Source organism: Manacus vitellinus, unplaced genomic scaffold (assembly GCF_001715985.3).
Source record: "Manacus vitellinus isolate BGI_N305 unplaced genomic scaffold, ASM171598v3 scaffold_25_pilon, whole genome shotgun sequence".
Classification (NCBI taxonomy): domain Eukaryota; kingdom Metazoa; phylum Chordata; class Aves; order Passeriformes; family Pipridae; genus Manacus; species Manacus vitellinus.
In genome coordinates, this window is record NW_021939882.1 from 6,184,421 (window position 1) to 6,196,973 (window position 12,553).

The 12,553-nt window shown below is 46.5% G+C and overlaps 1 protein-coding gene across 1 annotated transcript in view; it reads right to left on the minus strand.

Moving 5' to 3' along the window:
• PPP2R2B (protein phosphatase 2 regulatory subunit Bbeta) overlaps positions 1 to 6,484 on the minus strand; it is a 65,449-nt gene extending 58,965 nt beyond the window's left edge. The window contains exons 1-2 of the mRNA XM_008927872.2: positions 6,379 to 6,484; positions 6,171 to 6,248 (exon numbers count right to left, since the gene is read on the minus strand). Of these exons, the coding sequence (XP_008926120.1) occupies positions 6,171 to 6,248; positions 6,379 to 6,388 (88 nt within the window). The 5' untranslated portion in view covers positions 6,389 to 6,484. The remainder of the gene's footprint in view (positions 1 to 6,170; positions 6,249 to 6,378) is intronic.
• Between the last annotated feature and the right edge of the window lie 6,069 nt (positions 6,485 to 12,553).

Below are 12,553 nucleotides of genomic sequence, written 5' to 3' on the forward strand. Positions count from 1 at the left end.
GAGCTCCCAGCTCGGAGCCCAGCGTCCATACAGGGATGGGACCCACTCGTACAAGGAGCAGCAGCAGACGCAAAAATGATATTTTTTTTTTTGTAAAAGGCTTTGATATGGATAGAATAAGAAAAAGTGCAAATCAGTGCAGCCAAGGAAAAGTATTTCCACTCCTGAGTTACCACAACAAAAATACAAATGCACTGACCATCCCCAGTGGAACAAACTGACCCACCTGCATCACCGCCAAGCCCGAACACCAGTACCTGAACCCAGCAACAAACAGTGGGTTGGGCATCCTGCCAGGTCCTGAGCAGCATCCCTGCCATGGCAGCTCCCTGCCATGCCCAGCCAGGACACAGCTCATCATGTCTCACATTAAAGCAGGCCAACAACACTCCTCTCCCATCCCTGCTGTGGCACATCACCCGCCTCACACCTGGAACCACCGCCAGAGCGGGGCCATGCTCTGGGATTCACCTCCTTCAGCCAAACAGGAATGAAAGAGGAGGAATGGTTGTCACAGAAACAAGGCCTTAAGCTCACTGGAAGGAGGAATAGTTTCCACACACTGTGCTGCTTCAGCTTGACACTATGCTTTGTATTTTGGATGGGGAATTTGCCCTTTTTCCCCAAGCCACAATCCAGTTCTTTGTGACCACACAGAATTAACCTCATTTACTATTGTGGAACAAACTGACCAAACAGTTGGACTCCTGCACATGGTGCAAGCCCTGATTAATGTAATACCTGAGATTAGAGCCGGTCTGATGTTCTTCACTCGAAAGAGAGGGTTGATGTGGCATTCAGAATGAGAAACTGCAGAACAGCTAAATCAGGAAATGCAATTATTGTAGAAAGCTCAGTCTTAACTTGGTGTTCTCCTCCATCAGCCTTACACTAATGGCCTCTCTTCATGTAATTATAGACTATTCCTTACACCAAACCATATTTGCATACTTACACAACCATACTGTACCTCTAATTCACACCATCCTGTAGGATTAGTGCTGCTGCAAACTTAATTTATGTGGGTTTCATTCCAGGGTCATTCAGAACTTCAGTGAAGCTCCCAATTGCTGATGCCTAATTAACTTGAGTCAGAGCCATCGGAATGGCTCACTAGGAAAATCAACCCACTCAGGGTCAACACAGCAGGAACAAAACTGACAAGCTGGTGGTAAGTGTGAGGGTCATCATAATAACAAAGGTGAAGTCTTGAAAACTGGCTATTTTAGGTTGATTGCAGGCTGAGGATTTTGTGTGAGAGCTCTCCAGCATGAGGACCAGGGTTTGCTCTGTGACACACCATGCAGGGACTGAGTGCAGTGGAGGAACCCCTCAGCCACCAGCCACCTAGTCCCTGCTCTGTCCCACTGACAGGGTGGCACTGGGGACCAGGAGCTTTGCAGCACATTTTAAACAGTTCCCAAGCAGACCTTTCTTCACATTGTTAATTGGCCTATTCCACTGATCCCACTGAAACCTGAACACACTTCCTGCGGTCACTCATGGAGGAATCTTCTGCCTGGAGTGTATGAGGAAATCATTATTACTTTTTACATATATCACTCAAAAATATTCCAAAGGCCAAAAGCTTGGCCTGGAGGTGCCCCCAAGGTAAAGAGCTTAGTTTTAAGGTGCCTCTGGCTGAGCTTTCATGTTAAAGACCCCTACAAAGCTAACCCTCTAGCTTAAGGGCACCTTTGAGCTAAGCTTTAATATCAGCTCTAACACAAGTGATTAAACATCCCGGCCTTCATGTCACCTCCACTGGAACCTCCAAAACGCTGGTCAAAGCCTGGTTACAAGCTGAGAAGACACGGAAAAACAGAAATCTGTAAAAGGTTTCAGAGAAAACAAACAGAGAGTTACCTCAGATCTACTGAAACACGGGTACTGCTCCGCTCTTTGGAGCATTTGTAAGCCAGGGAACTACTCATAAAAATGCTCTGGGAATTATCATAACTTCCAAACAGGAAAAGACACAGAAGCTACAGAAAAGGGAGGAGCTGCTCTGACTTATCAAGCAGCAGAGATCAGAATTCATCCGTGCCCTCCCTTGCCCTCCAGATGCAGTCTGTAATTTGGAAGCACACGTCATTCCTGAAGATTAAATGTAAATTCACTTTCTGTTTGAACTGCTGCAGGACAGACCTGGACTGCTGGTGGGAGGAGAGCTCTCCGTGTCCGGCCGAGCTCCCCGTGGGCTCACGGCTGGGGCAGCAGCAGTGGGCACCACGTGGGACGGGGCCAACAGCTCTGTTCGTCCTGGAGCCCCTCGGGACAACACCGGCGGCTGTGCCCTCCCTCGGGGGATGGCGGAGGTCGGGCACAAGGACTGTCTGTCCTCGGGGGCAGGGCAGAGCGGGGCTGCACCACCGGCCCGTGCCCACCCTCGCCACAGACAGTCCCTGCCCTGTGCCTCGGTCGCAGCTGCAGCCCCGGCGTGGTGCCAGCCGTTCTTCAGAGGTCTTGAAAGAAACACTCATTGTCAAATACATAATATTTACCCCAATGATTTTTTAAAAATCTATTTATTCAACTGCCTTTTCAAGCAGGACACAGCTCTTACCTGGGTTCTCCTCTTGGTTTTGCTATTGATTAAGCCTGGAACAAACCTCAATTTCACCCCAAGTTTATTATATGCATTTGATAATGGGTCTAAGAAACAGTTCTGTTCAAGTTTCATTCTTTCTATATTGTTTGCAATAGATTGCACACTGATGTGACATTCCTTCTCTAACTCTTTTTTTTCCCCCCTCAGTAGTCTCATATGACCTCCCCTAAAACAGCAAGGTCTGCTTCTCCATTGACTTACTTATTCCAGTACAAAAATCCAGAAGTGACTTATTCAGGATATCTTAAGAGACTGTGCCTTTGGACAAAGTCAACATGAAAACAAAAAGAAATCTTCAAAGAAATTTTCAAGGAAAGAACTGCACAGTCAGTTATCCACTGGGATCATTATATCTACTTAGAACTTCAGAGAAACTTTAAAACAACAACAAAAAAAGTCTATACTGCCTGCTTGCACTGAACTACAGAAACCCCAGCTAATGTAATAACTTAGCCTGGAGTGTCATCACTTGCTGCCAAGTGCGCCCTCCTTGCCCCTTTCACTTCACATCCCTGCAGCGTTCGCCTGGATTTTCCTCTCGGGTCAGGTTGGTTCTTCAGCCATGCACACAGACTCATGGGTCTGCAGAAAGCTGGGTGACAGGGTGGTGGTTTTCCTCATTAACTAATTTCGTTTAGGGCAAATGTGGAAAGCCGCCGCGGTTCCACACGGGGAGCAGCAGTGCTGGGAATGTAGATCCCGCGGAGCTGTTCGGTGACTGCGGGTGATCCGCAGACCCGTCCGGCAGCTCCCACACCGCGTCAGACGGGGATGAATCCGCAAGAACGGGCTCTCCGGTGGGAGAGTCCCACGGAAGTCTCGGCGAACACACCCCCGGTACTTTGCACTCCTACCTTGGAAACGCAAAGTTCAAACACTGCTGAGAACATTTCCCTTTTCCCAAATTGCTGCAAAGCTGTTTTCGCCAAGACCTGGAAACAGGCTCTGCCGGTGGAGGGAGAGGTCTCGGGTAACCGGAGGCGGGCAGAGCAGGATGGTTCCATTTCCTCGGGAATATCCGGATGCATTAAAGGCCACATCTACAAGCTACACACAGCTGGAGCCGTGCGGCACCCGTCACCGCAGCTCCCGCGTTCCGGCGGTGCCGCCCGGGCCCCCTGCGCCCCCCGCGCTCCCGCGTACCTCCGCGTGGAGCTGGCGGAGCGCAGCGCGCCGGCGGCCGAACAGGTAGCGGGAGGTACCGCGAGATAAATTCATCTTCCGCCCGGACCGAGCTAGAACACCGGAGCGATACGGCGGGGAGGGCGGTCCCCGGGCTGCCGGCCCGGCCCGCCCCGCGGAGCGGAGCGTCTCCGGCCCCGGCCCCCCGCCGCATCGGCTATGCGGCGCGGCCGGAGCGCTGACTAAAGCCCGTCCCGCCGCGAACTAACACCCCCGGCCCCCGCAGGAGCCGCAGGGCCCGGGCCGGGGCCGTCCCAGCCCGCCCCGCTCCGCCGCGGCCCCCCTGGCCGGCGGGAGCCGAGCACCGGGAGCGCATCCCGGGGGAGACGGACGCGCATCCCGAAACTGCCGCGCTCCCGGAACCGGAGCCGAATGAGCAGCCCCGAGGAGATTTCACCTCTTGGGTTTGCGGTTGTCTACACTAGACTGCTAATTGTCAATGTATCAAAATAGGGAAAGATCTCTAAAACTTGTTTCCTTTTGGCAGTAAGGAAATGTAGATCAAAGCGCTGTGACACCGCAACTGCAATCAGCAACATCATGTACTTCAAGTTTAACACTGAAATCAGTGTTTGAGCAGCTGAAAGATGTCCCAGCCTCCCGTGTATGCACAAGGGAGCTCATTCATCCCCACAGTTGCGTCGGTTAAAGGATCCATTACACCCGTGGTTTCATCGGGACAAGTACCATGGACTGTGGTGCCATTCTTCAAGTTAAGGAAAGCAACAAACAAGGAAAGAACAAAATTAGAAAGTTTGTGTAGATCTGTTCATGCAGCTTCACACGTGTGGAAAAGAGCAAGCAATTAGCATTGAATTAATGCAGAATTATTGGCAACATTTGAAGTATCATCTTATTTGAAAACCAGAATGACAGTCCATCCTGCTGAAGGAGGAAGGCTCTACTACATTCAAAGGTGCAGAACATTGTAAACATAACAGTAACATCTTTCACCTGACTGTACACAACTACATGCTTCCTAATTACTAATGGAATCACCTCGTGCAAATTCAGGGTGCTTGGATGTTGCCAAGAGTTCTGAAGGTCAAAAATGTGCCACAAAGATTCACATAACAGTAACAAGTTATGGATGAACTTCTGATGAAGGTGAGGTATCTGTGGTACCACATCTGTGACTTAATTCATGTGTGTATACATCTGTACCCACACACATGCACATTCAGATACAAACACAAACCAGCACAAGAACCAAAGCCCATCCCACATCTAACACTCTCCTAAGCTTCCTGCTCAGTCATGCTGATATTATTTGTACCTGTTGGCCAGACTCAACACACCAATGGTATCACCTTTTCATTACTGGTTTCACTGAATACAGCTTTTAAGTGTTATCCATCAGATAAAAATCAGAATTTACTCTTCTGTGAGCCCAGGTTACCCCAAGAAAAAAATCACAGGTGTTCCTTCCTGTCATCATGCCTCTGGATTCTTCCAGCACTGAGCCTCCAATGGTAAAAAAAGAAAACTTATAACCCTCAGCTGATAACTGATTACATTAAGAAAAGAATAGTGAGCAAGAAGAGGCAGCCTTGCATTTCATTAATCCTAAAGTAGCAAACAAGTGCTCCTGATCATTTACAAAGATCTGCAGATTCTACAGTAAAAGCTCAAAACACTTGCAAACAATTTGGAAAAAAAAAAAAAGTAAAAAAATATTTTGGCTTTAATCACTGTGGTGGGATTTTTCTCTAGAGATTTAATAAATAATTAAATATTCTCCTGAGTGTTGTGCCCGACTGCAGTCTCCAGTGGTTACAGAGTGAAAACCTCTTCTGCAAAAGCAGCATAACCAAACTGCCACTGAAGTGGGACAGGTGACAGTGCTCCAGGAAAAGCCACATTCCCACCAGAAGTCAGAACTCTGCTGTCAAAGGCCTGGGCTGACTCAGACCTCTCAGACTTACAAGACTGTGCTTTTAAGGAAGTCATCACACTTCATGGATCACAACAAAGTAGAAGAAATTAATCTAATGGCCCATGATTCTGTAAATCTATGATTCTCCCTCAGTTCCAGAACTGATTCCAGTAAATGAGGTTATAGTGGGAGAGGGTCTTGCAATTCCCTGAAAAACTCTGTAAATAACAGCTGAAAACCAAAAGGAGTTCTATTTCAAAGGGTATTGATATGATTAAGCCATAGTGCCTTCAAAATAAATTCCTGGTTCAGCAGCTACTTTGAGAGACCCATTTCTTTCAGATGCACAAACATATAAGGAGGGCAGAAACCAAGGAGTGTAACCGAGCTCTGTGCCAGCAGCTCCCAACAACATGGAACAACCTCCCTGCACACCAGCCAGGCAAGATGTACACGACAAGTTATTTTTGATCGCAGCAGCAAAAGGAGAAATAAACTTACCTTCTGTCACCCCAACGTCTATAGTTCCTTTTACTTGACTGAAGCACCACAGCACATCCTGCATGAGGCTTCCAAATCCTGCCAGGAAAACACACGCAGAAAGAAGGTGTGATCCCACTGGCGCTTCACCTGTCCTTTTCTAAACAAACACACACACGTGCTCGGACAAATATCTGCAATCCCTGCACGAAGATAAGTATCTGCTCACCTGGTATCATTCTCCCATGCAAAGTGCAAAGCTAACACTGCAAAGCTGAGAGCACCGTGCCCGCGTTATGAATCGCCCGTCTGTTCTCTCTGTGCCAGGGCAGGGCTGTTGGGAAACGGAGCCATCGGAGTCAGTCCCCTCCACATCACTGGCAGCAGCACAGCAGTCAGGAGGCCCTGTAGTCATGGTCTTTGTCACAGCCTCTCTCCATCTGAATACTAATGTCCCCAGTCATTCCCAGCACTGTTAAAGAGGGAGTGAAACAGGGGGGGGAAAAAGAACTACTCCTACTACCACAAGACATTTTTTCCCCATTTGTGGTCAATGTAGTTGTGAACTGCTTGGCAATGAATCCAAGCAGCATGGAGCTGCTTTACAGCACATCATAATACTGTATATCAAAATCTGCCTGGAATCACAAGTGTCCTGTAGCTGCTTAAAAAAATTACTACAGGCATTTCTATTGCAAGGCCTATTATTAAGCTGTAGAGCTCTCACTTGTGCTTGCTGTTGCAGCAATACTCTGTGTTAAGACTCTCTGAGAGAAATTAGGATTTTATCTACTGTTGCTCCTTGTTTTCTTGACAGCTCAGCAGAACTTCCCTTTCTGCAACACAGTTTTTCACTGTTCAATGAAAAATCCACTGCCTCGAAGGACAACTTGCTTCCTTTCATCCTAACACGTGTTTTATGTTAAAGCATTTCCAGACATGAAGGAAACAGCACAAGGGAGCCATGAGGACAGGAAATATCATCTTACCTGTTTTACACACAGGTGAAATGTGTCTCAGAAAATGGAGGTGCCTCACAGTCGGCAGTTGTGATACTGGGCTCGGCCAGGGGGTCGTGCCGTCGAGACATGGGATTGGCAGATAATGTCCAGCAGGAGATACCACCGAGTTATATAGACTATGCCATGGCCTACCTGAATGTCTTTGTGAGGTTTCTGTCTGATTTTATTTAATTTTTGGTATATTAATACAGGTGTATATCGAAAGTAATGTAACCATCTTGAATATATAACAGCTACAAAGTCAAAAGTGAGCTTTATTGGATGATTCAAGACAAATACGGGGGGAAATGAAGCTTTGAGAGTATGAAAAGTTCTGGAATCTGAGGGAATGAGGAGATCAGATTGTGGAAGATTATTAAGTTTAGTGAAATTTCTAACTTGATGTGTCTGAACGGTGGAAACAGCTACGAAATGTGACAGGAAAATGCAAAAAAAAAAGTTAAATCTACAAAAACAGGTCTTGCCAAGCTCTTGGTAAAGTCTGCTGCCTCCCCTTGACTTCTCCTCCTGGGTAATCCCCAGGTTAATTTGAGCCTTTGACCCTGATGTTTTTGCATTTGCTAACCTATAAATGCCTCACACTGGAGCTTTATTAATGTCAGTTTAACATCCATGTGTGTAATGAATGTCTAATGTTTTTAATGCTGTTCAGTTACTAGTGTTTTGCAGAGATTTTTATGCTTATAAACACATCTGTTTCATTTTATGTGATTGTTTTGAAGAAACCACAAACAACCATGTGTTTGATGACATTTTCTTCATGTTTTCAAAGCATTTCTCAGGAACAGCTGCTGCTGAAGACATTAATGAAGAGTTTCTGGCAGTGGGAATGTGAAGTTGTACATCTGAATTCTTCAAAATACTAAGCCACCTACAAAAGAAAATCCAGGTATATATAAGGTCATAAGTACATGATTATACACACTGCTTTTACAGCTGAGATGTGACTGCCTCACACATGTCCAGGACATAGAGAACAATTATCCAGAACTCCTGGTTTCCATTTTTAATCTCTGCAGTGCCTTGGCACCCTGCCTTCTCTGGGAGTTGAGTCCTGACAGATACATGCAAAGTGCCCTGAATAACAGAATCAGCATCTTCTAAGTTTTTGCTCAAGCAGTCCTTTCTGGTTGGGTGTATGCTTGCCAGGAATTTTGCTGTGGGCCTAGAAATAACATGAGAGCTGCTTGAAGATGCACCAGCAAAGCTTTATTAATCACTGCCAAGAACTGCCTCCCTTAGTCCACAGCAGTGTCCTGAAAAAAGCCCCGTGTTCGATGTTGGAAAAAAGTACCCCTGAAACCTGGTGCTGTCTGGGCAGCCCGTGACAGAGAGGGCATGGACCTCTCAGTCCCTTGCCAGGGGCTGTGCCAGTGCTGGTGGCACCTGCCTGTCACGAGGGAGCAGTGCAGTGCAGTCACTGTCAGGGTTCAAGCCCGTGTAGTTAATGTCTGGGTCTGTATGGGAGGAAATAAATCCAAGGGAAAGCTGTTTGTGGGGAAAGGGGGAAGGTGAGAATGAAGTACCACATCCAGGCAATGGGGAGATGACCATTTTCCAGAGGCTCTGTGGTGCTTTTTGCAGCTCGGGCAGAAGCTGTGGTAGCAGTGACAGTGAGTCTCTAACATCTGAGCAGTTTGCACGGCTCTGTCTCAGATCTTTGCTGTCATATATGTTGTAGCTCAGTATATTTTTTGCCCAACAGACTCTGACAGGATCTGTGCCACTGCTGTGGTTCTCGCACTGACACCAGGGATGGTTTATTCCTGCTTTGAGCTGGAAGTGCTGACAGCAGCAGACAGGGTTTCTCAGCCCTTGGTACCCCCAGACTCCCAGAGCACAAACACTTCACTGCTACAGACACCAGGCTGGGAAAAAGCTTGTAATAACCAAACCCCTCTTTGATATACTGGAGAGGAGTGATTTAAAGAAAGCTATTGTGTTTTTAAAGGTTTATTGCTGACTTCATTTCTGAAATTTCTCTGTGGATCATGTAGACATCAACTGTAATTCTTGGAGTTGTTTCTTTTAGAAATCAGTTCTTGCTGTAAGGATGGGATTTCACTAATTAAGGACATGTGATATTGATGTATACAAAAATCTTGCCTGCACTTGGTCTCTCTCTTGACAGCATGCAAATTAAATGCCTTTTCACTCTAAGAATTTTAAGAACTCTTTTAAGAATCAAATATGCCCAGGAAAAGGCTGTACATGGATATTGATTAACTTTATGATGTCTGCTGCAAACTGCACTGAATCCAGCCCTGGAACTAGATGAGTCCTAATGCTGGGAGCAGTGGGAGAGCATCCATTTGAGGTGCACAGGACAGGCTGGGGATGCTGATGGGAGTGGGTGATGTAGGCAGGGATCCTGTCCCAGTGGGAGAGGTTACAGTACATACTAGTGAAAAGGAGTGGGAGAAGGAATACTTTTACATCCCAGCCACCTACTGACACCTGGAGTGACCATGACCCAATGTTGACTAACAAGCTCCATTTCACCACAATAAGAACAGACACACAAAGTAGTTGTTAGAGTCACTGTTAACATCCCAGCTTATTGGAGGAGAGCTGTCACACCCTCACTGTTGATTTGTGTATACATTTGTTTGTGCAGAAACTTACTTAAAACTTTACTTAAGACTTTAATTTCCATATAAACATTTTCTCCCTAGTTGTTTTTCGCAATATAAATATTATGGAAAGGGTTTAAAAAAATCGAGACAATGAAGATTGGGTGGTCTTATTGTGGCAAAAGAAGGGAAACGTGTAAGTGAAGTGAGATAGATTTCCTTTTGCATCTGTTCATATCAGAAAAGAGATCCCCCCTATTCCATGTGTTAATAGAGTTGGAGGAAGGGAATGTGTGAAGTGTAACTAAGTGGGAAAGGAAGGCTGCAGTGAAGGAAAACCCCTTGGTAGAGGAGGGAACGTGGAGAGCCTGGTGCTTTGACTGTGTGTTATGGAGGCAGGGACAAGGACTCTGCACTGCCAGGGGATTCTCTATGATTTTGAGATCTCTTTACCAGGAGCAGTAGTGGAGAAGGAATATGAAGCTGCAGGTAATGTTACCATTAATATCTGAAAGCTTTTATTCAGTATTCTCTCTGTAGAGCATGCCCTCCCTCTGTAGTCACTTTAGGCTCTGAAATCCAGTTCTGTCTTAAATTCTAGTGACCCCTAGCTGAGGAGTCCTAGTGCTTCACATCCTGCAGCCAGGAATAACCATTCCTCAGCGTGTTCTCTGAACCACAGCTCAGACCCTACAGGAATCTTGCTGGGATTGGTGTATTTAAAAATTCTCTTCTAATGCAGGCCTGGGATACTGTGGTTTGCATAACAAAAAGGATGCCCAAGGTGTTTTCATGAGCAGCTACCCCACAGCACATATCAGAGTGGGTGCAGGTGCCATCATCTGTGCTGCACCAAGGGCCAGGGTGTCTGTAAATGGGATAAGGCACTAGGAACAGATTTGCCTATCCAGGAAAACCTTACTCCCTGCTCATGGGAGGGACAGCACAGAGCCTGTGCTGCTGGAGGGGAGCCCTGGGTAGTCTGTGCCTTTGGACAGGATGGAGTGAGTTTTAACCTCAATTAAATATGTATATAATATTTATATGTGCTTTGGGATGGCAGCCACCTGCAAAGCTACAAGATCCTTCTAATTCAGTAGGAGCTGTGGGCAGTGTGTGAAGGTGAGCCCACTTTAACCACGGGATATACCAGCAATGGGTGTTGAAATCTGACACATTGCAGATATACCTAATGTTAAAGTTAACCAGAGGGTTAGAGCTGAGTTATGGCTGTTCAGTATAATTTCACTTTTTTTAAGACTTAAGGTTCCAGGAAATACATAGTCTAGCAAAACATCTCTGTTTTTGTAAGCCATTGATAAAAATTAGTTTGGCACTTGAAACAAAAATATAGTTGGCTGAATAGTTAAAATTGTAAAAGAGAGTAAAACATTATTTTTAATTATTTTTTAATTCCTTGGCAGCCTCTTGGGTCTTTGCCCCCTCTGACTTTTGCAGACCCCCGGGGGTTTGCCCGGTGCTCCTGGGCTGGGGGTCGGGGGAGTTCCTGTGCTGGCGGACGACGCAGGTTGGTGACAGGAGCCTCTCAGAAGAGAGGGATCAGCCGTGCCTCCTCTCCGTTAGAAGGCACCAGAGATCCACCGTGGCTCTCCCGTTTCTCCAGCCGGGAAAGCTGGGGGGGGCTGTCGCGCATGACGAGTGCCTTGCAGAGCCCACTTCACTTCCCCGAACTTCTTTTTCTAGTCCCGCTGAAAAAATTCCCCTACTTGAGGCTTCCCTCTGCTTGAGAGCCTCCTTTTCCTGAGCTGACACAGTAGGAAAGCTCCATTCTTAAGAAAACTGAGGGAAATGTTTACTGGGTTTTTTTTTCTTAGTGTGCTCTCTGTTTACTGCAGACCAAAGCCCCAGCTGAAGGACATGAGGTTCTCTGTTTCCCATGGAAAATGAATCCCTCACCAGCTCTCAACACACCGAGCAGAGCAGTGTTTTCCCATTGCCCAGTGGGGCTGGACCAGGTGCCTTTGCAGTCCAGGGGCAGAGTTGGCTGTTCTGCAGGAGCTGTTGCAGAAGAGCTGCCTTCTGTCCTCTCATTTGCTGCTTCTTTGTCCTACTCAATAATTAGGCTTTAATATTTCATTTCTGCCAACATACAGAGATCCTGAAACTATCCAGATGACCCACTCTGCAGACAACAACCCTGGACTAATACTTTTGTAATATTTCTGCTTCTTATTCCACTAATTCTCCTGGATTATAGCTTTTGTTGGAAATAAAATCAAAAGAATAATGTTTAGAAAAAATTCTAATGATTTACAGTAAAAAATTTCAAATTTCATTTAAACCACTACTGTGAAAGATCAAATAGAAAGGATCTTCAGTCCAGCAAATTTTAGTCCATTTAGGAAAAGCTGCTTTGGGCATGCAGAAGACCACAGGTGGATCCTCTGAAAGGTAGGGAAAGGAATCTTGGGCCTCCCATGATTCTGGAACTATAGATAAATCACTAACCATTTCTCTGCAGCATGAATCTGTTATCCTATCCACCACAGATGGGTAAACCACTTTGTTACTTGATTTCTGTGTGGTAACTGCTGGATCCCCATCCTTGCTGTGGGGCTGTGCAGGTCGTTTCCCAGGACAGGAGCTGGGGTCCCAACACACCTGCCCCCAGAGCCCTGGTACGTGTCCTCACCTCGGGGCTGGGTGCTGAGGATGGGTGTCCCCTGGCCCAGCTCTGCAGGAATCCAGCTTCTTTCTCCCTCTGCAGTCCATGGGTTTATTTTTCAGATAATTTGATTTGGTTTAGATAGTTTTAGGGGAGTCCAAGCCGTGTTTCAGCTCGTTGGTT